This window comes from Platalea leucorodia (assembly GCF_965183815.1).
Source record: "Platalea leucorodia genome assembly, chromosome: 8".
Taxonomy (NCBI): domain Eukaryota; kingdom Metazoa; phylum Chordata; class Aves; order Pelecaniformes; family Threskiornithidae; genus Platalea; species Platalea leucorodia.
Window position 1 is genome coordinate 56,171,648 of NC_138830.1, and position 25,894 is coordinate 56,197,541.

At 58.7% G+C, this 25,894-nt stretch overlaps 3 protein-coding genes across 6 annotated transcripts in view; all 3 read left to right on the forward strand.

Annotated features, from left to right (window-relative positions):
- SPG7 (SPG7 matrix AAA peptidase subunit, paraplegin) overlaps positions 1-10,332 on the forward strand; it is a 41,111-nt gene extending 30,779 nt beyond the window's left edge. For all 4 annotated transcript variants that reach the window (XM_082320137.1, XM_082320139.1, XM_082320138.1 and 1 more), the window contains 7 exons: positions 109-211; positions 1,230-1,340; positions 4,748-4,863; positions 6,063-6,219; positions 6,781-6,944; positions 7,768-7,845; positions 9,590-10,332. In XM_082320137.1, coding sequence (XP_082176263.1) covers positions 109-211; positions 1,230-1,340; positions 4,748-4,863; positions 6,063-6,219; positions 6,781-6,944; positions 7,768-7,845; positions 9,590-9,799 — 939 coding nt within the window. In that variant the 3' untranslated portion in view covers positions 9,800-10,332. The remainder of the gene's footprint in view (positions 1-108; positions 212-1,229; positions 1,341-4,747; positions 4,864-6,062; positions 6,220-6,780; positions 6,945-7,767; positions 7,846-9,589) is intronic.
- Positions 10,333-11,403: 1,071 nt separating this feature from the next.
- Positions 11,404-16,504, forward strand: RPL13 (ribosomal protein L13). Its single transcript, XM_082320176.1, has 6 exons — positions 11,404-11,492; positions 11,757-11,872; positions 12,349-12,490; positions 13,890-14,063; positions 15,252-15,308; positions 16,296-16,504. Exons 2-6 carry the CDS (start codon positions 11,769-11,771, stop codon positions 16,452-16,454), a joined length of 636 nt encoding a protein of 211 aa, XP_082176302.1. The 5' UTR covers positions 11,404-11,492; positions 11,757-11,768; the 3' UTR covers positions 16,455-16,504.
- Positions 16,505-19,428: 2,924 nt separating this feature from the next.
- Positions 19,429-25,859, forward strand: CPNE7 (copine 7; the record flags this gene model as incomplete). The annotated part of the gene is made up of 15 exons (XM_082320162.1): positions 19,429-19,653; positions 22,060-22,242; positions 22,314-22,388; positions 22,795-22,869; positions 22,955-23,038; positions 23,125-23,214; positions 23,376-23,474; positions 23,946-24,032; positions 24,135-24,194; positions 24,403-24,536; positions 24,641-24,695; positions 24,852-24,903; positions 25,002-25,135; positions 25,287-25,523; positions 25,722-25,859. The coding sequence occupies 15 exons, from the start codon at positions 19,429-19,431 to the stop codon at positions 25,857-25,859; spliced, it is 1,728 nt and encodes a 575-aa protein (XP_082176288.1).
- Between the last annotated feature and the right edge of the window lie 35 nt (positions 25,860-25,894).

The following is a 25,894-nucleotide window of genomic DNA, read 5'->3' on the forward strand; positions in this document are numbered from 1 at the left end:
TCACCGTCCCCGCTGCCAGCGGTCTGCTCCTTCCCTGCTCCCTACCACGCATCGGAGCTGCCGTGTTGTGAAGGCTTGCTGGGCTGAGGTGTTCTGTGCTCTTTACAGGAGAGAAGAGAGATCTTTGAGCAGCACCTGAAGGGTCTCAAACTGATCCAAGACGCCAGCTTCTACTCCCAGCACCTTGCTGAACTGACTCCGGGCTTCAGCGGTATGACATGCTGTGTCCCTGGGGGGCTGCTCTGCCTGCTTCTACGCTACTTCTGCAGTTCAACCCGGGGCTTCTTGGCTGCTTACTTTTAACAGAGTATTTTGGTCTAAAGGGCCTTTTTCTTCAAGCCTTCTCCATCTCTATGGAAATAGTGGGAGCCTAACCAGCTCCCTGGTGAATGGAGCTGTGATGAGCAATTGTTCACGGCTATTTTCAATCTTCTGAAACTTCTGGGACTAGCAGGGTGTGGGGGGTAGGGAAAACAGACTTTTATAATGCCTGAGTTCCTAATTCCTAAGGGGAGGAACCACTGCTCATGCTCCTGTCCAAGCTGTTGTTGAGGATGAGATGTTGCACTTCAGGGGAAAGACTCTTAAGTTGATATATGTTACCGGGAAAGCGATAGGAGGAATGAATAGCAATTACTTTGTCGGTCAGAGTAGAAATTGGACAACTCTGCCTGGCTCCTGCATTGAGCCTGTTTCCAGGGTGGGTCCCTGGGAGTTTGAAACAGTGCTGAGCAAGGGGCTCCAGAGTTCCTGTTGATGTGGAGTTCCTGGAATATCCTTTCTGGGTTTCCCCTCTAACAGGCCCCAGCGCACTGCCTCTTCGTGACTTCTTGCAGCAGCCCCCCGCCACCATCACCCACCCACACAAACTCAGAACAGATGTTCTTTCTCTTCCGCACAGAGGTTGTGCGGTCGCTGTGCGAACAGTGCGGCAGCCCATGCCAACCCAGACTGCCCACGCCGCTCCCCTGTTGCCGAGAGCCAGCCTTGGCTTTAGCCTGTTAATTGATTGCTGAACTCTGTGTGGCAACGCAGCGTTCATTGCCAAGGCAGCTGTATTGTTCAAATCCAACATAAACGCCGTGGACTAGGTTTGCTCTCTGTTCCCAAGGAACGAAAAAGTGCAGGCTACTTGACTTCCTTAGGTCCTCTTCCAGATTTGTTCTTGCCTCTTCTGAAATCTGTCACATCACAAATCCAATGTAATTCTTGTAAACTCTTGTCCGCAGGAGCTGACATAGCGAATATATGTAATGAAGCTGCTCTTCATGCCGCTAGAGAAGGTCACAAATCCATCGATACTTTCAACTTCGAGTATGCTGTGGAGAGAGTCATTGCAGGTAAGCGACCCAGCCATTTCTGTTGTCTTACTAGTCTGTATCGTGCTTCTTGAGAGAAGGCTCAAGCGAGTGGGTTACATTCGAGGAAGACAGATGAGTCCTAGCTGTGCTCTGTCCCGTAGAGCTGTGCTGAGGATCGTAGATGCCATAGTCACAAAAAGCTCTCTGAACAAGACCTCAGAGGGCTCTATCTTCCCAAATCTGCAGGCAGCCTGAACCAGTAGCTCAGGGAAGAAGGCCAGTAGCAAAACAGTAGAGAGGGGAATTCAAATCTGTATGGCTTGCTTAGTTTAAAAAGGTGTTGTTTGTTTGTTTTGTTTTGTTTTTTAAAAAAAGAAGAGTGGAAGTATCTCTGGGTTTTTCTTGCTGCTCTGGACACCTGCTACATAAACATGAATAGCAAACAGGCTACACATCCTCAGCAGCAAGAAATTAGAGATTTTTCTTTTTGGCCTCAAAGCCCAGGCTTTGATGAATTTTCAGAATAAACTGAAAGACACTAGAGTACTGTTCTCCCTCTGAGAACATCCTGTCGGCCTTTCCCTGTCGCTTGTGTGATTGCCAGCAGAGGAACCTCTGGAGATTACCCTGTAGCAGCATATTGTATGCAGGGGAAAAAGAGTTCCCAGAACTCTTGACTTCACCTGAGGGATTTGAATCTGGTGGGTTTCGGTCTGAACTGCCCTGTAGGCAAGCCTTGGTTTTCATAATCGGACGCTTAACTGCTTCCCGGCTGCAGCGTCGTTAGCGGGGGGTGAGCCTGGGCAAACGGAATGGCACGCTGTGCTTTTCTTAGTAGAGCGTGTGGAACAGGATGTTTGTACTGGGTCAGTTATTTCCTGATCCTGGAATCTAGTCCTGAGTGTCTGCTTTATCAGAAAATGCCTAAACAAGTCCTCATGTAAGAGAAGATTTTTTTTTTTTTTGAGAAAATTCCTGACAGTTTCACCTGCCTCTTAAAACCAAAACCCGTGGAGTGCTTTGGGTAACTGTGGCCACGCTTGCACAAAGCCCAGACTGTACTCAGCGGCTCCCAGGAGGGGACAGCGAGACGACTCTGGTCATAACACAGAAGTCCTCCTCAGCCAGAGCAGACATGTGCTTTACTTTCCCATCTGCAGGAGAGAAAGCACCAAACTTGCAGGGATTCACTTGGCTTTTCTTTCTGAATTCCACCCTCACCTTAGTTCCCCAGACTTGGAAGATAAGGCAAAAAGCAAGTAAGGCCACAGGGGATGCGTAGCAGAAGGGATATCTGGGATTAATGTGGCGGGGCATTGCAGGGCATGGCCTTCAGCAGATTCGCTGCTGACAAGCTGACTTGCTTCGCTAAGGCTCTGTGGCGTGTAGGAGGCCGTAAAGTCTTTTTATTGCTTAATCGGATTCTTTCACATTAGCAGGACCTGGCTATTTTTTGTAGACTAAGTCTAAAAGGCCCAAAACCACCCTTCAGGCCCATATATTAAATGTACCCTTGCCATGTCATAGCAATGCTTCTGGGTTTCACGATCCAGAGGGCATTTCAGTTGCTGTAAAAGCTTTTCTTGAAAGAAAGAAGATATTACTGTGCTTTCCATTGTAAGCTTCTGGTTTTAATAAGAGTGGTGTGAAATCAAAAGAGAACTTTGCAAGTCCAGAGGCCCTGTCAGCCTTAAAGCTTTGTGTTGCTGTAAGGGAGGAGTACGAACTTCTCTCTGTGGTAGTCCCCATTGTGTTTTTAATTTGGGAACAGAAAGCAGTCAGTAAGTCAGGTCTCCTGGGAGCGAGGGAGGAAGCCTGCTGAGCACACAGAGGCATTTAGAGGTTGTCTTTAGAAGATGTAGTGGAGCCTGTTTTCTTGGTGGGGTTTGTGTACACCAAGGCCGGAAAGATGCACCAGAGTTGCTTCCTGGGTTGTTTCATAAATGTGATAAGTACAGGCCTTCAGAGAACTTTCCTGCCTGGAGATTACTTTATGTAGGAAAAGAAATAATCTTTGTAGGCACACTGTGTGCTATTGTGAAGAGTACAGTCCCTCGCTCCTTGGTGGGCTGACAGAGGAATACTTCCAGAATTTTTTAAGTGTGTGTGTATGTGTGTGTGTATATATAGAGAGAGAGAGTGTGTATATGCATCTTGCTACGGAAAGAGACATACAAGCACATGCGCACACACTGCTGAAGGCAGGGTAAGGGACTGGCTGACTGATGAAAATCAAGGCTGTTGCAATTAATCTGCTGTTCCATCACCATCATGCCTTGCAGGGCACAGTGGTTTCCAGGGTCCCTGAGCAGTAATTTTACAAGATCTGCCACACTAATTTTGCTGTTTCCTTGTTTAATAAAACTCTTGACTTTGTTTAAAAATTAATGTTAATAGAATGTTGTTTTCCAAGACATCAAGCAAGCTTGGTGTAATACTGCTCTCGACTCTGCCTGCTCTACCCCCTGCTGCTCCTGGCACTGTATGGAGACATCGGCTTTAAAGTACTGGTACCTTTCTGCGTTCAACGTGCCGAGCTATAATGAGTGCTTGATATGCAGCGTATCCTGTAGTTAACATATTTTCTACGTGCTAGAAGTTTTACTTCCATTCAGCATTTTTTTTTTTTTTTTTAAATCCTAATTGGACTTACTCTGTGTTACGGACTACTGGGTTGGAAAATAGACACTTTCAAAAATCACCTTTTTGGAGGAAGTATTAAGTGAGAGTTATGGCTTAATTTGCTAGTTCTCAGGAGCCTGGGAATAAGCTCATACGGAGCACACCATGTGTAATCAGAGACATTTCCAGGGTCTGGAGAAAGATTTTTGTATATACGCTTGGTCTTTTGCTGATTTGAACACTCTTAATGCACAAGAATCTCAACTGGGACCTCTTATATATAATGCAACATCTTGCTTCTCATGTTCTGCCTAAGGGATTGAAGGACCGTACAGCAAAATCAGTATGATATTCCAGCTAGTTTCTGGTTTGGGTTTTGGTTTGTTGGGTTGGTTTTTTTTTTCCAAATGGTAGACTGACTTGTTAGATCTGTCCCTGGGCAGAGATAGAGTGTAACGTGCCTTTGGCAGAGCTGGGAACAGAACAGAGCTTTGCATTCTAGAGCTGTGATCTAATCAAATGTTAAATTATTTGTCTAATGATTGAGTCTGTTGTAAGGAGGAGAGGGGGGGAAAAGTTTCTGCCAGTGGTTTTTAGGCAATCCAAGCAAGGATTGCTTTCTGCTGCGGGGACAGAGAGCACCTTCCACTGCGTGTAATTGAAGGGCTTTTTACTGCCTCTCCCGAGGTGGAGTGCAACATGAAGCTTGCTGGCTGTTCAGCCACGGCCTGTGCTAGCTTGTGCACTTCGCTGTACGAGATTACGCCCTGCTGGTTGCACCTATTGCCGGCTATCTTACTGAATCCTTGTCTGTGTTCCTATAGGCACTGCCAAAAGAAGCCAGATCTTGTCACCAGAAGAGAGGAAGGTTGTGGCGTTTCATGAATCGGGTCACGCGTTGGTTGGCTGGCTGCTGGAGCACACCGAGGCTGTGATGAAGGTAACTCCGCTACCAGCTCTTGGGTAACGAAGCCTGTCACCGGGTGGGAAGAGAGTCCTTTGGGGGTCCCCTATTGATTGTTTCGTAGTACTTGTGGTGAATCCTGCTGCGTTACCCTGTCCTCCGTGAGCTTGGAGCTGTGAACACTGCAGCAAAATAAATGGCAAATCTAGAATCGTAGAATCGTTTAGGTTGGAAAGGACCTTTAAGATCATCAAGTCCAGCCGTTAACCCAGCACTGCCAAGTCCACCACTAAGTCACGTCTCTAAAATATGCTGTGGAGAAATGCATCATTAGGCTCCGTTGATGATAGTGATGGTGCAAAGCTGATTAACCAGCTATAGGAGAAGCCTTGCCGTTAAAAGCCAACTGTAAAGCTGTTTGGAGCAACCGAGTCTCCTGATGCTGCTGCTCAATTTGTGCGCTTCCTCCAGGCACAGAGCGTTGCCCCGTGTGCGCACGCGTGCGTACACGATCTCCTTCCCTGCCGTGGCTTGCCGGCATGTTGCAGCCAGCGAAGCTACCGTTGCGGGAACTGCTCTGATGCTGATGGAGAGAGATGTGTTTTTCAGATCGGCGTGCTTGGGAGTTTGTCTGCCTGAAGCCCTTGTCTGGAGGGAAAGGCCTCTCTTTGGCACCCCAGGGTGTGTTCTCTCCCATGCACATCTCCTCCTCCAGAAGCTTTGACACTGGGGAGAGGCGGGGAGTGCAAATGACAAGGGCGACAGCTTCTTGGCTTGCCACCAGCAGCAAATTCACTCTGAATGACCTGTTGTATAAGCTGAACTGTTGATAATTACTCTCATTTAATGGGTGGGGGAAATGGCTCTTATTTTTCTAAAGACATCCTATCTTTCTCCAGGTAGTCTCAGTGATTCTGGAACACAGTAAAGTGAACTCTATTTGGCTTATACCCTCCAAGGCAACTCCTAAATCTCAGGATTTCACTGCCTTGTTGTTAAGGACAATTTCCTTTTTGTTTCTTGAGCAGAAAGTGGCAGAAAGCGTAGCTGTGAAGGCAGAGCCTTTAGCGCAGGAGTGGTGACATACTGCAGTCCTTGGCTGTCTCTCTGTAGGTCAGCCTGCCCCACAGCTTTCGCCAAATTTCACTGGGAATGCAGGCCTCTTCCTGTTCTCCCTCTGCTGTAGTTGGGAGCTCTTTTGTTCTCTGAAGTGAGGGAGCTGCTCTGTGTTGCAGGTTTCCATAGCCCCTCGAACAAACGCAGCGCTGGGATTCGCTCAGATCCTTCCGAGAGAGCAGTACCTCTTCACCAAGGAGCAGCTGCTGGAGAGGATGTGTATGGCGCTGGGGGGCAGAGTGTCTGAGGCCATCACCTTTAACAAAGTCACTACAGGTGAGGAGCCCGGCCCTGGCACAGGCGCGGAGCTTGTGCTAAGGGAGCCTGAACTTCTGCGCTTGCTCTGTCCGGGGGTGATCTGAGCACAAGACGGAGGTTTCCCACCCTGGGAAGGAGAAACCTCCAATTGCGTGTTTTGATCTCAGGCTTGCGTTTGCGAGCATGAAGGTCTCTCATTGTTGGTTGCCTCTGTGTTGTCTTAGACTTGTCCCCAAGCCTAAGGCCACAGGTGCAACTACCCAGAGACTTGTGGCTCACAGGAGGGCCTAAAGCTTTCTGTGCCGTGTTTCCAACTAGTTATGTCCAGGTGGGATAACAGCGGGCAGTGGCAGGTAAGCACTCCACGTGAGCTAGCTACCAGTAGATTCGCTCACCATCGTGCGTGGGTCCTGCAGTACATGTAAAAGGTCCATCAGCAGGCGGAGTGTTCACCTCCATGGGCTCCTGTGGGTCTTCTGGTCTCCTCTCGACTAGCGGAATGTGTGTCTGTGCAGGATGTGCTCCTCTTGCACTCAGCTCAGAGCTGGTAAGCATTGCGTCTCTCTCTCTCCTGCCCAGGAGCCCAGGATGACCTGAAGAAGGTGACCAAGATAGCCTACTCCATGGTGAAGCAGTACGGGATGGTGGCCAGCATTGGGCAGCTCTCCTTCCCGGACCTGGAGAGCGCAGCTGGAATTGGTCGGCGCCCTTTCAGCCAGGGACTTCAGCAAATGATGGACCACGTAAGGCCACCCTTGGTTACGCGTTCCCGTTTGTTCTTTACTTCCTGCAGTTCAGTAAAAAAAAGTGCAAGTAACTCGCACCCAAACAATTTGCATTTTTCTGTTAGCCATTAAGTAGTAACTTTCAACAACTGAACGCTTAGTATTATTCTATGGCTTACTATGGCTGTGAAATATCCTGCAGTGCATAAAGCTGACTGTGAAAGCTGCGGTCTTGGTTCCAGTGTGGACAAGACGCTGGTGAGCTTCTGGGAGAGGAGAGTCAAATGTGACGTTTGGAGAGAGGGAGAAATGCTTTGCGGGGGAAGAAGGAATAACCTGGGGAGACCGGGGGGTTGTTTAAATGTCTCCACTTCCGAGATCAGAGAGGCTATCTAACCAAAACAATGGTTCAGACTGAAAAGTGTTAGCCTGTTTTGACAGGAAATTTGGCTCCATTGCTGCGAAAAACATTGCCTTAGTTGAAAAGTCAAATAGCCAGAAACAAAGAAAACTCTGATTTGGAAGCACTATGGTTGTGCTTCCCTGGGATTTGTGCTGAGCTGCATCTTTTGCTACTGGACAGCCTCCTTAATTAGACTGCACTTCCCATCAGCTGGGACGCTACTGAAGAGTTGTGCTCATGCAGATGTTCACTGTTCCTTATCAGGAGTACTCCTCTGGCTTTTTTTCAAAGGATTTATCTGTATTTTCTGTTGATGGGAACCACTCTCTGCCTGGCTCAGTTTGCAGATTCCATCCCTCGGTGCTCTCCTTGTTTATCCACGTGTCGTGTTTGTTGCCAACTGCGCTCCGAATCTCTCTTCTTGTTCCTCTCTTCTAGGAAGCAAAAGTCCTGGTGGCTCAGGCTTACAGGCGCACAGAAAAACTCTTACTGGAGAACCGGGACAAGCTGCAAACAGTAAGTTGAAATTGCGTGAAATTTTTGATGTTGGTTTTGGTTTGTTGGGGTTTTTTAACTGGTGTTTTTTGCCTTGCTACTGTTCTGTGCTCCGTAGCTCGGCCGTTGCAGTGTCTCTGTGGCCCTAGAAAGTCTGTAGTGGCAGCGCTGGGGTGCGTGTTGTGAACAAGTGACTGTTGACTCCACGTCCCCCGGAGGAGGAGCAGGCACAGGGAGGACGGGGGAGCAGGCACAGGGAGGAACGTGTGCCTTTTCCAGCAGCGAGTAGTCTGCCTCCTGCCACCAGCTGGTGTTTGCAGGGTAGAGGAGTAGGAGTGCTCTGCAGAAGTGATTAAAGCTAGAATTTGTGTCCCCCACCTGCACTCCTCTGCTAGCCTCTGGGCAGCGTAATTTCCTGGAAAGCAGACAGGGACTGGTTTTGTGAAGCCTGGAAAGGCAGGAGCAGCTCATCCTTGCAGGTCCTGTAGACGTACAGGACAGTTTATGGCTCTGTTGAAGGCATAGGGGACCTGTCGCCTTGGCTGACCGGTGCTGGTTCATGCTTTCTGGTGACTCCAGGCAGTTCTCACCTGCCAGCTCCTTGATACCGAATACACCAAGGAGTCCTTGTTGCAAGGCAGAGCTTTGCCTCCTCCTCTGTGTGTCCGGACAGTCACCCTGGCGTGTCCCCACCTTTCTGCCGGGAGCTCGGTACCCCTCGCTCTGGGCTGAGCCACGCCTGGGTTGCAGCACCCTGCCTATCTACTTGATCTTCCCTTCAGAAGTCCCATCCACAACATCCAAAATGACCGGGAGTCAACTTCGTGTTGTATGTTTTGCAAATAAAACAATCCTTTTCTTTAAATCTTCTTTTGAAACAACAACAACCACCCCTTCAGCTGCGCAACTGCAGGCCCCCTGTGCGTAGTAAGGTAACCAGAGCTGGCTTGCTCGGGCGCCCTGCTGTTGGCCCTGTCACAGCCCTGTCCCCGGGACAGTGCCCTGGAGTGCTCTGAAGGCAGGCCTTGTCAGGGGGTCTCCTCTCCGCAGGCCGCCTCTGTTGTGGTGCTTTCATTTAACAGCAGTCAGATGTTTGCTAGAGGCTCATCATAGAAAAACTTTTAAGTTAAGCCAAAGTATCTACAGAGTAAATGTGTCGGTTGCCAGGCCAGTGTGTCGCATCTTGTCAGCAGAATTGAGCCTTTCCATGTTGGACAACCACCTGCTGCTCGAGTGTGGTCCTTCTGCTGGCAGAGGGGCCGGAGAACTCAGCTTTTCTGGAGAGGAACTTCGGATGACCTTCAGCCCGTGCCTGCAGGAGCAGACAGCTCTTTGTTATCCCTCTTTGTACAGGGGAGGGCTGTGGGTCTGGCTCTGGTCTCGTTTGCTGTTACTTTGGCATCTTAGGGCCACAGGTGCAGTGACAATGGCAGGAAGGGCACTGCTCAAATTGTTCCTGGAGTTCTGACTTGCCAAATCATTCCCTAGAGCTTGCTTTATTGCCTCCAGTCATACTACGTATTCCTGGCCAAAACCGCTCTCGTGAAAGGTGCCGGCAGCCTGGAGAACTTTGTGCTGGCTCCAGCAGGCTTTCGGGTCGCCCCGTCTGTGGTGGGGTAGCCAGGGCTCTGCTCCTCCTGGGCCGCGGCACGTGCTGCGTCCAGATGTTGAGGTCTGAGTTGAGCTGGCAGGGAGAGTTCAGATCAGTTCAGGGAGGCTGTTTTCAAACCCCTGCGCCTCATTATGCTTTATTTACTCTTTCTAGCTGTCTAATGCCCTCCTGGAGAAAGAAGTGATAAATTATGATGACATTGAAGCTTTGATTGGGCCTCCACCCTATGGGCCAAAGAAAATGATAGCTCCTCAGAGCTGGCTTCAAGCAGAGAGAGACAAGCAAGACACCAGAGATGAAGAAATGCCCCAGCAGCCACCAAACCATGAGGAGGAGGAAGAACCACGCCTGAGACCCGTATGAAGCCCGCTCCTGATGTGGAACGGGAGGACTCTAGAGGCTTCTTTTGGACGCAGAGCCTTTCCCTTTTCAGCTCCGGAATCAAAGATACCGAGCAGGGAATCTCTGTGCTGCTGTTACCCAAAAATTAAGGGTTGGCTACATTGGCTCTTTTAACGAGCTCTTCCCTGCAGGAAGGAGAACTCCTTAGGATTTTGAAAATTGATTCTCAGCAGGGTAGTAGTGATTAGGAGTTGGGTAAGTCTAATCTGCCAGAAAGATTTCTTGTACGCAGGAGCGGTGTACATGTTCTTAAGGGTGAAAGATCCCGTGGAGTCCTTGTAAGCCGCCTCTCGCTATGGGGTGTGACACGGCAGGGGTGCGGGGCCGTTCCCTTCGGTGCCGGCATGCCCAGCGTAGCCAAACCCCTGCCAGACTGAGGTGGCTATGGCGCTGTAGTTCTTACGCCACTGCTGTAACCTTTCATCATCTCTGCTGCCGAACAGAAAATAGAAACTGAAAAAGAGACCTCGCTAGAATAAACTGTCCCTAACGTCTGCTGTGTCTGTGGAATATGTCCAGACGCGGAGATGTGTTTTGGCACGTACAAAGCTTTGGTGTAGCCATGGCGTTGTACAGGACGAGGGCTTTTCTTCTCCCTGGCCAATAACTTAGATTGAGTTTTTACAGCAAGTGTCTCGCAAGCTGAGGTTGGGGGAAAACCTGCGTGCAGAACCCGGCGTAACCCCGCAGCGTGGTGTTAGAAACAAGCGTTGCAGAGGGTGGCTCGCGTTGGGAGACTGTTTTCGGCGGCCCTGCTGGCTCGGAGCTGGAGAGGCGCGCTCGGGAACGCGCGCAGGAGCAGGGGTGTCCGCTGGGAAGCCTCGGTAAAAAGCTGGCAGTTCCTCTGGCTCTGCCCTCGCGGCTCTTGCAAAACAAGCTGTGATGACGTGGTGGTCTGCCGTTCATCAGGGAAAGCTTTAAAATGATTGCTCTGGCTGGGTTAATCTTTTAGGAAGGAGTTACTCCATGAGGATTGTCCGTGAGCTGAAGGACCCCGGTCTCTGCCAGCGTTCAGCTCCCGGCCCTCGGTCGCAGCCCCCGGGCTCCTCTTGGGGCTGGAGCCGAGCGCCTCGTCCCTCCGGATCTCTCCCCTGCCCCCACCACCTCCCTGGGGCATCGCTGGTTGTCATCCCCTCCTGGCCCTGATTCCCCTTGCTTTGAGGGAGAGAAGTGGTTTTTCTAAATTCGGGATGCTACTCTGCCTGGATGTTCGGTTTTTTTCCTTCTAAACCTGTTTGTTTCTTCACAAGTTCATTCTTTGAATTCGCTTGTCCGGCAGCAGGTGTCATTTCAAGGATTCTCTCATCTTATTTTTAAAAATCAGTCACGGCTGCGGCCCGGGCTGCTCTATAAACCCTTCACCGGAGCAGCCGTCGCTCCCAGGACTCACGCCACTGCGGGACCCGGGCCTGGCCACGGACTACCGTCCGCCCCTCGCCTCCTTGCCCGTGCCTCGCCAGCTCCGTCCGCGCGGGCCCTTTAAACCGGCGCCATCTTTACTACGGGCGCGGTGAAGCTGCCGTCAGGCGCTTCCGGCGCCGCCGCCCTCATTGGCCCGTTCCCGCGGCGCTGCCCATTGGCCGCCGCTGTCGCACTTCCGGCGCGCTCCGCCCCTCCGCTTCCTTTTCCGGTCGGCCATTTGCCGTGGCGGGAGGTGAGTCGGGGCGCTGCCGCGGCCGGGGGGCTCCATCCGCCGCCATCCGCCTACCGGGGGCTGTGCCTCGGGCCGGGCTGCGCCCCGGGGCCGCTCGGAGCCCTGCGCGGAGGGCTGGGCCCGGACGGGGCGCTGACGGGGGCCCGGCCCGGGCATAGGCCTGGGCCGGGCCGGGGGTAGCGGGCTCGGGGGCCGGGTCGCCGGGGGAAGGCCCCGCAGCCGCGCTGCCCCGGCGGCCGCCTTTAGCCATGCCCGTGTCCGCAGGCCCCAGCAGCCATGGCGCCCAGCCGCAATGGCATGATCCTGAAGCCCCACTTTCACAAGGACTGGCAGCGGCGAGTGGCCACATGGTTCAACCAGCCCGCCCGCAAGATCCGCAGGTGAGTGCCGCGGCCCGGCCTGCTGCCGCCCGCTTTAGCTGCTGTAGCTGGGGGCACTTGTCTCCCGTCTTGCGTCGGGCTGCTTAGGAAGCTGGGGTTCTGCGTCTTTGTTTTTAAGCTGTTTCCCTGACCTCGTTGAGGGCTCTGGGATCGCAGCAGGGTGCCCCTTCGGTGGGGGGTCCCAGGCCAGGCTCAGGCTCCAGCACACGCTGTTCCAGCTGCAGTCAAGTGATGAGACATCTCCGGAATCGCTGTACCGCGTTGATGATTCCCTTGAACCCTTGTTTATCTGATGACTGCGGCTGTTCCGTAGAAGCAGGCATCCGCCTGTCTGAGCTGCTAGGCCAGCGGTTTTATTTCTGAGAGATCCCCGTCCGCCAGACGCTGCCCGGCAAGGGAGGTCAGCCGGCAGCGTAGGAGTGGCACGTCCTCCAGAAACGCGGCGTTGCTGATCGCTGTCCCCTTCGACGTTCCAGGAGGAAGGCCCGCCAGGCAAAGGCTCGCCGCATCGCTCCCCGTCCCGTGGCTGGGCCCATCCGGCCTATAGTGAGGTGCCCTACCATCAGATACCACAAAAAAGTTCGTGCTGGCAGAGGTTTCAGCCTAGAAGAGCTTAAAGTAAGTACGCAGCACTGATCCCAACACGGTAAAACTAACTCTGAGCCTGAGCTCAGTTGTCCGTTGCACGTAGACAACGCGCAAGTGGCCGGCGGAGGCGTGGGTGTCCGCGGGTGCTGGCTGAGCCGGGGAGGCGCCTGGTGTTGCTGGCTCCACGGGAGCACAGAAAATACCGGTCTTGCCTTTTCGTTGTACCGGTGGGGTGGGGATGCAGGAGCGTACGTCAGAGGGAAAGGTCGCTTTGAAAAGTAAACGTCTGTTTGTCTGGTCGGACTGTCACTTAAGCAAAATTCCATTAAAGTTTGATTCTTGTAGTGCTTTAATTGAGTGTCCTTAAACATTTTTTGGGGAAAAAGACAGACTAATAGCTTCTGCATTAAATTTTTCCTTTTTTTTTTTTTTGGTGAGATATATTTCTGCTGATCCTAAAAATTTTAGCCAATGCGAACCCATTCGTGTTCAAACCGCATTCAACTTATCCCTAACAGACGTAAGAGATGTGCCAGGAAAAGGATCTGTTCTGCCAAGCCTCACCGAGTAGCTGTGGCTGTTTCTCAGGCAACAGCTACGAGTTGCTTTAGGAGCACCTAAAGCCTGTGGGAAGCGTTCGGTTCCTTCGGGAAGCCATCTCTGTGACCTTCCCAGCTGTGCTGAGCTGATGAGCTGCTAAAAGCTGGATTGGGGTGGTCTGCAGAACCCCCCACCCGCGTATTTCCGTACAGCGGCCAGGAATAAACGTCAGTGCTTGCTGGCAGCCATCAGCCCCGGCCGCCTCTTGTGCATTGTTTAGTATCTAATTAAAGCATTTATAATAGTGAAATTAGTGCGTTGAAGCAGTAAAATTGTTCTTCTGGATGCCAAATGCTTCATTACTTCATTTTTCTTTAATTTTTGGATAATGGCGGAATACAAAATGGTACGCAGATGTTTGTCTTTAAACCGAAAATGAGGTTATTTGTCATGTAAGATGATTACAAAAAATACTTCTTTAACGGAGCCTCCAGTATTCGGTGAACCAGAGCTATCCGCGTGCTGACTTCATAAATTTCTGTCTCGTGTGTAGCAGAGTTTAAATGCCGCCCTCGTAATTACTCGGGGGCTGCCCGTTGCTCTGCTGAGGGAATCCATCTGCAGACATTACTGTAAAATCTGTGTAATGCTTTAAGCGTTAAAACACAGACACCAGGGCGCCTTTTGCCCGCGGCACAGTCGCTCCCCCTTGCCAGACCCTCGCGCTGCCGACGGGCCGTCCGGTCGGATGCCGAGCCTTTCTCCTGACTCGGTAGCCTGCGATGGCTGCGCTCAAAGCCTCGTCCGGCTGAGGGCCGGAGCGGCTCCCGGCAGCGGCACGGTGGCGTTGGGAGCCGTCGGATGCTGACGCTGTGCGCTCTCTCTTCAGCTCGCTGGCATTAACAAGAAGTTTGCCCGGACTATTGGAATCTCTGTGGATCCCAGGCGACGCAACAAGTCTACCGAGTCCCTGCAAGCCAACGTGCAGAGGCTGAAGGAGTACCGCTCCAAGCTTATCCTCTTCCCAAGGAAGCCAGCTATGCCGAAGAAGGGAGACAGCTCTGTAAGTACTTGGCCGCTAGAAATATTTCACGGCATCTGCGTCTGGCAGCGTTTTCAGAGGTTTGGTTGTCCGTCCGTCCCGGTGCCGTGGTGTGCAGTCAGGCACAACGCTTTTCGTAACGTAAAGCCCCCAGGAGGGAGCAGCCCTTCTCTCGGGGGGCAGCGTGCGGCCCGTGCGCGTCTGTAGGGGTGACCGAGCCCAGCGCAAGGCCGGGCCTGGTAGAGTCGGCTTCCGCGTGGATATCCTGGGCTACAGGAATGCTTTGGGCAGACTTTGGGCCTAGGGACTGCCGTGCTGCTGAAGGGGTGCTGATCTGGGGCTGGACTCCTCGAGAGGCCTCTTTGCCGGAGCTTTGATCGTTGCCCAACCGGCTGAATTGTAGTTTATAAAGCGAAATTGTCAGAATGGCTGAAAAGTCTGCCTGGGGTTCTGTTCTGCTGTGGTGGCAGCCATGGGGAAAGGGGGAGGAAGGTGAGGCCGTACTTCTCAGCGGAGTGGTTCAGTGTAAGGCAGTCTCGAGAAGGTTGTTGCTGTTGACGTACAAAAATGCTTTTTATTAAAATCTCACCGCGATCCAGAGCAGAGTTGGTTTTCCTTGTCCTTGGCTCTGCCTGGGGTAAATCCATGCTTCCCATGGGGCAGCGCGAGTTGTGAAACGAGGTGGTGTGCTCAGGCTGTCCTCCGTCTTCTGGGGAGTCTGTGGAGCCCCCCGTACTCGGGCTGCCTTTCGGAACAGGGGAGGAAGGGGCGTGAGCTTCTGTAAGACGTACTTGCACCTGGAATACTGTTTCAAGTGGTTTTCTTACTTGAAATCAACTACCTAAAATAAAACTTAATCACTTTTGTGCAATGCCGTACTCTTAAAGAAGCTGGAATTAGCCTTAGAAGAATTGCTGAGGAACACGCTGGGTATCAGACTAAAAACGGCACAGTAGATGTCAACGATTTTCCAGCTGGCAGAACTCCCGAAAGGCCGCCGCTCCTCCGGCCGGGTCCGGGCTGATGGATCGCCAGGCGAAACGCGGGTTGTTGATGCGGCACGTCCGTGCCAGATACTCCTGTAGCTGCACGGCTGAAATGCTGAATTCGTTACCAGTCGCTGTTAAATCTCCAGTCGGGGTTGTTAGCAGCGTTTTTAAGCTAAATACTGTTTTTTTAAATAATGGTTTTTGTCCTCTTGTTATGCAGGCTGAGGAACTCAAGATGGCGACTCAGCTGACTGGACCGGTTATGCCGATCAAGAACGTAAGTGTAACGTAATCGCGTTCTGTGTGACGTAATTGAGACTTAAACTTCACGGAGAGGATTCTCTTCTTGCTGCCCTACAGTTAAGGGTTGCTGTCTCCAGACTCTTCCTGTCCTGAATCAAAAAAAAGCCAGGAACAGGTCGAGCTTGTCCTTGTATTTCGCCAAGATTGTCCGGTTCCTGGGTGTCGCAGAGCGTGCTGCAAAGAACAAATTAATTTGGGCTCTGCTACGCTTTTTATCAGCTGAGGAAGCCCTTAAATCACGAGCTGTGTTTCTGGGTCCGGAGGAGAGCTCCGGGCACCAGTGCCAGGGGTTCAGGGCAGGACGCGTTGGTTGGGAGCGATCGTACGTGCGTTCCGCTTCTGCCCGAAGCGCCGCGTGGGAGAAGCGCGGCCGCGCACGCTCTCCAGAGGAGGCTGCGGGGGAACCTGCGCGATAACCCCCCGAATGGCGCCGTTCCCGCGAGGCCACGGGTTAAAGCGCCCGTGAAGCGTCTCCGGCGCGCGTTCGTGCTCGGCGCTGCGTCCTCCAGGCAGGCTCCGGGGTCGTTTGCCCGCTTTTACCTTCGAGGGAGCTCGTCCCCCTGTGAAATCTGGGGCGCTTTAGGGTTGGGGTGAGGGCAGGTTGCGTAGTCACCGTTCGTCTCGAGACCCTCGCCGCTTCTGAAAGGCGCTGGCGGTAGCGCACCACAAACCTGACTCGGATTTCACGTTGCGCTTGGTGGTTTTTTTTTTTTTTTTCCCCCGATATGTTCTGGTCTTGCGCTGACGTGCGCTGACGCGAACTGGGAACCGGCTGAAACGAGGAGCCTGGCGGAGCGATGATAAGGGCAGGGCCTGTAGATGGCATAAACGCTCTGTTCTTAACAGCATCCTGCAGCTCGGGGTAAAAATGTAGCGAGATTAATTGCGTTAAGCCTTAAATGCGGCGTTCTCCGGGAGCCTGTGATGTGCAGCCTGACTGTCTGGCGCTCTCTCCCACTAGGTTTTCAAACGGGAGAAGGCCCGCGTTATCTCGGAAGACGAGAAGAACTTCAAGGCCTTCGCCAGCCTGCGCATGGCCCGGGCCAACGCCCGTCTCTTTGGGATTCGTGCGAAACGCGCCAAAGAAGCGGCAGAGCAGGATGTGGAGAAGAAGAAATGAACTGTTCTCCCTAGAACTGTCAATTAAAAAAAAAAAAAAAATTACAGAAATGCGAGTGTGCTGTCTTTTTTAGGGCAAACGCGCGGGACGGAGCCGCCCTGCTCTGCCGCAGCGTGCGCGCTGGTGCAGATCGTGGGCCGCCGTGCGTGGAGGGATGCGGTTCGGGGGAGTCGCTCTCCAGGCGTGGGAAACCTCGTTTGCTGGGATCGGAGGCTCCAAAGTTCCCCGAAAACGAGTGAAACGAGCGCCTCGGCCTTGCGCCGCTCCCCTCCCTTTGCTTTGGCTCCGGGGACGCAGCCGGGGCTCCCGCACCAGACCTTGGCCGCGTGAGGGGCTGCTGAAGCTGCCAGCTGGGGGTTTTTTTTGTGATCCCCCCTCCCTGCCAGGCTCCGTCTGCTTCCCACCCAGCTCTTGTCTATGCCAATTTTCAGATTTAATGATTTCCACACCTCTGCCTCTGGTTGTGCGCGAGGCAGAGCACGTTGGCTCCGCGGTAGAAGGCGGGGTGTCGCGGTGGGTGTCACCGGTGGGTGCTTGGTCTGCTTCGGCTGCCGCGGGGGCTCGCCTGGTGCTGTTCCTGTGCACCCTTTAAGCCATTTCTTTCCAGAGACACCTTGGTGGCCTCAAAGAGGAGCCCGGCCCTGCCCTGGAGGAGGCTCCGGGGGCTCCGGGGCTCTGCCTGCCCCGCGGCCGGGTGCGATGGGTGACGGGGCGGCGTCGGCGGGGGCCGTCCCGCTCTGGGGAGCGCTCGAGCGAGCCCCTTTGCTGGCTCATCGGTTCTGGGGCCGTTCTGCAGCCTGGCTGCGCCGCAGATCACCCGTGCCGGGATAATTAAGTTGTTTGTATTCGTCAGCAGTTGGGTGACAGAAACTTGGGGATCGGGTGCGATGGAGCGCTCCGGCGCAGGGGCTGCAGCCCCGGCACAGCGGGATAAACCCCAGGTTGCTCAAACACGGGGGCAAGAGCCGCCCGGCGTGGGGCTGCCCGTGCCGCCGCAGGGTGCTGGCTTGTCCTTCCCGAGCCGGCGGCCGGATCCTGCAGCCGCGTCCCGCCGTGGGTCGGCTGCCTCCTGCCCCGCTGGGCCGTGCCGTGGGGCTGTGGGAGGTGCGGGGAAGGAGGGTGGCCTATTTCTGCCACGCGGGCTGGGGATTAGCTCCCAAAGCCCGGGGCCCCGCAGTGCCCTCACGCTCATTAGCCCTATCTGCATTTTAATCCCTCCGCATACGGGCTAATTACATCATCTTTCATAAAGCCGAGCTGACAGCGCCGTGGGGTGATGTGCGTGGGTGGGGGGTGCCGGGACAGCCCCCCGGCCGAGGGATGGGGCGCCCAGGGCCCCACATGCGTAGGGTACGGGTCTGGGTGTTCCGGCACGTGGGGAGGGCACCCAGCAGCTTTGGGGCACCCTGTCTCCGTACTGGGGTGTCGCTGAGAGCGCAGGGGGCTGGGACCAGCATGGGCCTTGGGCACCCCGTGGGGAGGGCGAGGGGCTGTGGGGCACTGGGAGCGAGGGCTGGGCCATGGGGGGCTCGCCTGGAGCGGGAGCGCCTGCCCTGGCACGGCCAGCGGTGCCGGGGACCCCAGGGACCCCGCTCAGCCCCGGTGCCCGCCGGCGGGCTCTGCTCCGGTGCCGGCAGCGAGGCAGTTAACGGAGCTTGTCGTCTCCCTCTTAGGGCTCCGCTCCCGAACTGCAGCTTGAGTCAGTTGTGTGGAGGTGGCAGCGGCGGCAGCTCCGGCTGGCACACCGGCTCCGGCTGGCACAGCAGCTCCGGCGGGCACACCGGCTCCGGCTGGCACACCGACCCCAGACCTCGGCCCAGCCACGCGCGGAGCCCAGGCCCCCAGCACCCAGGTGAGGAGGGCGGCCAAGCAGGGTGGGAGTCGGTGCCCCCTCCGCCGGGGGATGCCAAGGGGTGCCCACGATCCCGGCGAGGGGGACGATGCCCACCGGAGCTGTGGCACCAGAGCCATGTGCCGGGGAGGGCCCGGGCCCTGCATGACTTCGCCGGGAAACTTTGGCCAGGCGGCGGCGGCAGCTCCCGGCCGGGCTGGGCGCAGCGGGGTGCAGCAGGCGGGCGGGCAGGGGGCTGCTCTGCCCCTGCCCAAGCCCGAGCCGGGCAGCCCCGGGGGCTGCAGCTGCGGGGACAAGCCCTGGGCTGGGGCTGGTGCTGGCAGAGCCCCTCGGTGGCCCGGCACCGCAGCATCGCCCGGCTGAGTCTCGCTGGCATCCAGGTGGAGGGGAGCCCCTGTCCCCAGCACGGGGCAAGTCCCCTTGTCCCCCCGGGGTGCCACCAGCCCTGCCCAGGGCAGTGGGAGGTGGCCGGCACTGCCAGCATCGCCCGGCGGCACGGACAAGGACCTGGCGTCCCTCCCTGGCGAGCCTTGCCCGGGCGGGGGGTGCGCTGCCTGCAGGGACGGGAGGGCGTTTCTGCTCCCCAGCAGCAGGAGGGACCCCGGGGTGGGGGCCCAGGGCTGCCTGCGCAGCCCCTGCTCCTGCACAGCCTCCCAGCCCCGCTCGGGTGCCCCTTCCCCGCGGGACGCATCCTGCCCCTGGGGTGGGGCTGGGGCAGAGCCGGGCACGGCCCCGCGGGACCCCCGGTCAGCCCAGGGGGCTGGCGGGTGCACGGGGGCACAGCAGCGCCCGTGGGGCTGGCTGGCACTTGGGGGTACACGGGCAGCGTCACAAGGGGTGACCCAGCCCCAGCTCACCCCACTGTGCTTTGATGCCTTGCAGCGCCCCGCGGAGCCTCCGGGACTGGAACCGGCCACCTCACCTCGGAGGGGGGCCCCGGGGTCCCCTCCACCCACAGGAGCACCCCACCAACACCCACTGCCACCAGCGACCTGCCCAACCCCACCCACCGTCCCCACGCCTGGCGCCGTGGGGCGACGCGCCCCGGGCATGACGGGCGCCTGCCCGGCTCCTTGACGGCAACGAAGGCAGCGGCCACCCGTGCCACCCCGCTCCCCCAACATGCCCTTCGCCCACGGGGCCGCCTGCCCCCCGTCGCGCCCGGCCGCCCACCGTGCCACGGCCACCATGGGCGAGGCACCCGAGCCGTCCCCCCAGGCCCCGCTGGCCGTCCTCTCCAAGGTGGAACTGCGGGTGAGCTGTAAGCACCTCCTGGACCGCGACACGCTCAACAAGTCGGACCCCTGCGTCCTGCTGCTGATGCAGTCCCAGGGCCAGTGGATGGAGGTAGGAGGGTGGGGGGCACCGCCGGCACGCACCGCAGCGGGGCAGGGCTGGGGCAGGCTGTCATCGGGGACGCGGTGGGGCTGGGTACGGGGTGCTGGGTGCAGGGTTTGCATCTCTGGGATGGGGACAGAAGCAGAGACAGCCCCAGGGTGGCTGCAATGCCCACGGGGCCGGAGGCAGGGCAGGAGCCGCTGTGCAGGGTGCAAAGTGGGGTGCAAGGTGCAGGAGATGGTGGAGAGCAGGATGCAGGGTGCAGAGCAGGGTGCAAGGTGCAGGAGATGGTGCAGAGTGGGGAGCAGGGTGCAAGGTGCAGGAGATGGTGCAGAGTGGGGTGATGGTGCAGAGTGGGGTGCAGGGTGCGGTGCAGGGTGCAAGGTGCAGGAGATGGTGCAGAGCAGGGTGCAGGGTGCAGAGCAGGGTGCAGGGTGCAGGAGATGGTGCAGAGCAGGGTGCAGGGTGCAGAGCAGGGTGCAGGATGCAGAGCAGGGTGCAAGGTGCAGGAGATGGTGCACAGCAGGGTGCAGGGGATGGTGCACAGCAGGGTGCGGGGAGCAGGGTGCAAGGTGCAGAAGATGGTGCAGAGCAGGGTACAGGGTGCACACAGAGGATGCTGGATGCAAGGTGCAGAGCTCACAGTGCAGGGTGCCGGGTGCAAGGTGCAGGGTGCAGGGAGCAAGGTGCAAGGCACAGAGCACGAGGCTCATGGGGCAGGGCAGGGCGCTGTGGGACGCTCAGCAGCGTGTGGGGACAGTGCAGAGGCCTTGGTCGGAGCGAGTCCCGTGGGGCTCCGGCAGGGCCGGGAACGGGGTGCCGACGGCGCGTGGCTCCAGCACGGCTCCGCTGCCCCGGCCCGGGGCCAAGGGACACCTTGGCCACCCCTGGGGTGGGTCAGGGCTCACGGGCTGCTCTCATGCTGCTCGGGGCAGGCAGGGGGGCAGCTCAGAGGGGTGTCAGGGCCGGCACCGTGGCCGTGTGCCCCTCACTGCGTGCCCTGCGGGGCCCTGGTGCCCACTGGGGCTGGGGCTGGCACCGGCACTGCGGCTGGCGCTGCCACCGGGGCTGGCACAGGGGCTGGCACAGCTCCTTCCCATCGCTCCCCCACGGCTTAGCTCTGGGCTGGCGCCGGCAGCTCCGCTCTCGCTAATCACCGCTGCTCAGCCGGCAGATTTAGCGCTAAATCCCTCTGTGTGTAATCGACTCTGCTCGCCGGAGCCAGAGCCGGAGCCGGAGCGGGCAGCGAGGGGCCCCGTGCCAGCTGCGGGCTGCGGCTCCCCAGGCTGTGCCGTGCCGAGCCAGTTGTACCCGACTGTGCCACGGTGTGCCGTGCCATGCCGAGCCAGTTGTACCCGACTGTGCCACGGTGTGCCGTGCCATGCCGAGCCAGTTGTACCTGACTGTGCCACGGTGTGCCGTGCCACGCTCTGTGTGCCGTGCTGTGCTGTGCAAGGGCCAGATCCAAGAGGGGCCGCCTTTCAGAGGGACTCTGAGCTGTCCCCTCCCTGTCCCTGCCAGCGCGCGTCCCCCAGTCCCCCAGCCCAGCTGGGGCTGGAGCCGGCTCAGCCGCTGCCCGCTGGGTCCAAGACACGGACTGGGACACGCTGGTGGGGCTGGCACCGGAGGGGCCGAGGTGGCTGGGACCTGGAGCCCCGTGGCGGGGCCGTGGGGCCGGCGGTGCCCACGCAGGAGGCACGGAGCTGCACGGGGTGGCCCCGCCGGCACCAAGCAGTGCGGGCTCGGCAGCTGCTGCCGGAGCAGGCAGGCGGTGGGCAGGGGCCGGCAGGCTGGCAGGGTGCCCTGGCCAGGATGCGTCCCGTTGAGTCAACGCTGGCAGGGACAGGGTGCGGGGGAGGCTCCTGGAAGCCGCTCGGCGCCCGCTGCCAGCGCGGCCGGGAGACACTGAGCACCCACCCGCCTGCCAGGGCCACAGTGGCCAGTGGCCCCCACCCTTGGCCAGCCCAGGTTGGGAATGCAGGGGCTCGTCCTGGGCACCAGCCCTTTGCTCCTGCTTGAGCAGAACTGCGGCAAACCATTGTCCAGAGCATCCCCTCGAACTGACCGTGGGCTTTGCCCCAAGCCCCGGAGGGAGCGGTGCGCCGGGACCGGGGGCTGGCAGGGCTGGTGCCCTCGGCGGCACACCTCCCTGCCCGAGCCGGCGACGGGGCTGCCTCCAAATGCCGCTCGCCTGGGAAACGGCGCGGGCCGGTAAATGCTTGTGCGGGGCTGGTCCTTCCCGGCAGCTGCCCGGCATCCCCGCATCCCCACATCCCCATGCCCCTGGGTTCCTGCATCCCCGTGCCTGGCTCTGGGCGAGCTCCGGCATCCCAAGGTCCTGGGCAGCTCCGCTGGCCCCGGCCCCGAGCTGGGCTCTGGCCCCGCTGCCGCCCCAGCCGAGCTCCTGCCGTGCAGGTGGACCGCAGCGAGGTCATCAAGAGCAACCTCAACCCCGTCTTCGCCAAGATCTTCACGGTGGACTACTACTTCGAGGAGGTCCAGAAGCTGCGGTTCGAGGTGTACGACAGCCACGGGCACGCCGGCGTGGGCACGCACGACGATGACTTCCTGGGGGGCATGGAGTGCACCGTGGGGCAGGTGAGCCCGCACCCCTCGCCCCGGGGACGCCCGCCGGCGGCGTCCCCTCCCCAACCCCCCGGCTTTTGCAGATCGTGGCGCAGAAGCGGGTGACGAAGCCGCTGTTCCTCAAGTACGGGAAGTTCGCGGGCAAGTCCACCATCACGGTGAGCGGCCGAACCTGCACCGGGGGTGGCACCGGGCCGGGGTGTGCAGGTGGCACCGAGCTGGGACCCTGGGGTGGCACCAAGCTGGGGTATATGGGTGGTACTGGACTGGGGTGCTGGGATGGCATCGAGCTGGGACATACAGGTGGCACTGAGCTGGGCGGCCATTGAGCTGGGGCACATGGGGGGTCCCCAATGACCCTCCTTCTGTCACCCAGCCCCGCAGCCCCCCAGGCTCTTGGGGGTGGGGGGGCCTCAGAAGTCCCCACTGATGTCTGCTGGCCACCCTGGGGGGTCCGTGGCACCCTGTCCCCTCCCGGGCACTGTCCTGCCCACACAGGCAGGGAGGGCAGGGGGACAAAGCCGTGCCGGCCGCTGAGCACCCTGTGACCGCCTCTCCTCGCAGGTCATCTCGGAGGAGATCTCGGGGAACAACGGCTACGTGGAGCTCGCCTTCCGGGCCAAGAAGCTGGACGACAAGGTGAGCCGGGTCCCACGGGCAGGGCGGGCAGGGCGGGCAGGGCAGGCAGGGTGGGCAGTGCTCTGCCCCATCCTTCCTCCTCCAGGACCTCTTCAGCAAGTCAGATCCCTTCCTGGAGATCTACCGCATCGACGACGACCGCAGCGAGCAGCTGGTGTACCGCACCGAGGTGAGGCCCCGGGCAGGATCCATCCCTCGGCCGGCCCGCGGCCGCCCCAGCGGCTGCCCGGCCCCGCTGAGCCCCTCGCCCCGCAGGTGGTGAAGAACAACCTGAGCCCCATCTGGGAGCCCTTCAAGGTCTCCCTCAACTCGCTCTGCAGCTGCGAGGAGAAGAGGAAGCTGAGGGTGAGGAAGGGCGATGGGGATCCCCATCGTGTCCCCCGGCTTCCCCATGGCCCTGCATGGGCGATGTGCTGGGGACCCCAAGCCGCTGGGGACCCCAAGCCGCCGGGGACGGTGCCGGGGCTGGGCGCGGTTTGCCAGGGCTGAGCCGTGTCCCACCGCAGGGTGTGGTGTGGGACTACGACTCGCGGGGCAAACACGACTTCATCGGGGAGTTCTTCACCACCTTCGAGGAGATGCAGAAGGCGATGGGGGAGAACAAGGTGGGCGCAGGGACATGGGGACAAGGGGACGGCCTTTGGGGTCACCCTCCGTGCTGCCAGCAGATCCCGTTCCAGGAGGCACCTCCCAACTCCTCCTCCGCTTTTGGGGTTGTTCTCCCCTCGCCGCCCCCTCTTTGGGGAAGGGATGGTGGGTCTGGGTTCCTCTGGGGAAATCAGCCCCGGCCGGGCTGGCTGGAGCCCCTGGGCTGGCCAGGAGCGGGGAACGGTGGCCGAGGGGCTGCGGGGTTATGGGGCCATGGGGCTGGAGCGTTATGGGGCTGCGGGGCTGCAGGGCAGCAGGGTTACGGGGCTGCACGGTTACGGGGCTGCAGGGTTACGGGGTTGTGGGGTCGCGGTGTTGCAGAGCCATGGGGCCGGGGGGCTGCGGGGTCATGGTGGGGGGGTGCCGTGCACGGGGCCGTGTCCCCGGGGCTGGGGGGCCGCAGGCAGCGCGGGTGCCGCGTGCCGCAGGTGCAGTGGGACTGCATGAACCCCAAGTACAAAATCAAGAAGCGCAACTACAAGAACTCGGGGGTCGTGGTGCTGCTGGACCTGAAGGTGAGCACCCGCGTGCTGAGCCGTGCCGTGCCGTGCTGAGCTGCGCCCAGCTGCCGTGGGGCGGCGTGGGGCAGGACCGGCTGACGCAGATCCCTCTGGAAGATCCACAGGGTCTACTCCTTCCTGGACTACATCATGGGCGGCTGCCAGATCCACTTCACGGTGAGCATCGTCCCCCACCAAAGCACCGGGGGCCGGGCAGGGGCTCCGGCACTTGGCCACTCACCCATCGCCAGGGCAGGGGGCCATGAGCCATGGCTGTGCCATGGTGCCAGCGAGTGGGGCCAGCAGAGCCACCCGACCCCAGCGGGGACATGCCGGTGGCCCCGCTCGCCCCGGGGGACCCTGACTGCCACGCCCCCCATGCCAGGTGGCCATCGACTTCACGGCCTCCAACGGGGACCCCCGAAACAGCTGCTCCCTGCACTACATCAACCCCTACCAGCCCAACGAGTACCTCAAGGCGCTGGTCGCGGTGGGTGAGATCTGCCAGGACTACGACAGGTCGGTTGCGTCGGCAGGTCCCCCAGAGCCAGGCCACCCCGGTGATGGCCACCCCGGTGCTGGCACTGCCGGGGCTGGGGCTCCTCATGCCTCTTCCCTTGCAGCGATAAGAAATTCTCAGCTCTGGGCTTTGGTGCAAGGATCCCCCCCAAGTATGAGGTAAGGGGGTGGTCGGGGTGCCGTGGCCCCGTGGGACCCCAGGGATGCACTTGTCCCTCCGGGCACCCGTGGCCACGGCTCCTGTGGGGCTCGGCAGGTGCCGGGGGCCGTGGCGGGTGGTGGGCACCGGCTGCCCCCTCCCCTCTCGCCCTCCAGGTCTCCCACGATTTCGCCATCAACTTCAACCCTGACAACGATGAGTGCGAGGGTGAGCCCAGCTCTGGCGGGGCTGGGGAGGCCGGTCCCATGGCCCGCCCTGTGCCAGAGCCCGGTGCTGCCCCCCTCACCCCTCACATCCCCCCGCAGGCATCCAGGGCGTCGTGGAGTCCTACCAGAGCTGCCTTCCCAAAATCCAGCTCTATGGCCCCACCAACGTGGCCCCCATCATCTCCAAGGTGGCTCGAGTGGCAGCCGACGAGGAGCGGACGAAGGAGGCTTCGGTACGTACCCACTGCCCCCGGCTGGGCTGAGACCCAGCACACTCGTGCCACTTGTGGCTGCTCCCACGTCGGAGCTGAGCCCTTGTCTGGCTCCCCTGTATGGGGCGGGCAGCGGGGCCGGGCAGCCCCCCAGAGCATCCCTCCCCCCCAGCAATACTTCATCCTGCTGATCCTGACGGACGGGGTGGTGACAGACATGGCGGACACGCGGGAGGCCATCGTCCGCGCCTCCTACCTGCCCATGTCCATCATCATCGTGGGGGTGGGCAACGCCGACTTCACCGACATGCAGATCCTGGATGGGGACGACGGCATCCTGCGCTCCCCCAAGGGCGAGCCCGTCCTCCGCGACATCGTCCAGTTCGTCCCCTTCCGGGAGTTCAAGAACGTGAGTGGGGCGTTGGTGGTCCCCTTGTCCCCTCCTGTCCCCTCCTGTCCCCTCCTGTCCCCACGGCAGGACCGAGCATCGCAGCACGGCATGCCGGTGCCCCGCAGGTGCTGCCCTGCACGCTGGGGCGGGCGGGTGCCACGGTGCCGCCGTCTCACCCGTCCCCCCCGGTGTCCCCCGGTGTCCCCTGTCCCGCAGGCATCGCCGACGGCCCTGGCAAAGTGCGTGCTGGCGGAGGTGCCCAAGCAGGTGGTGGAGTACTACAGCTACAAGGCCTTCCCACCCCGCTGCCCCCAGCCCGAGACCCCCGACTCCAACCTCAGCTCACCGCAGTGAGGGCCCCCCTGCTCCCCCCCAGCACGGCGTGAGGA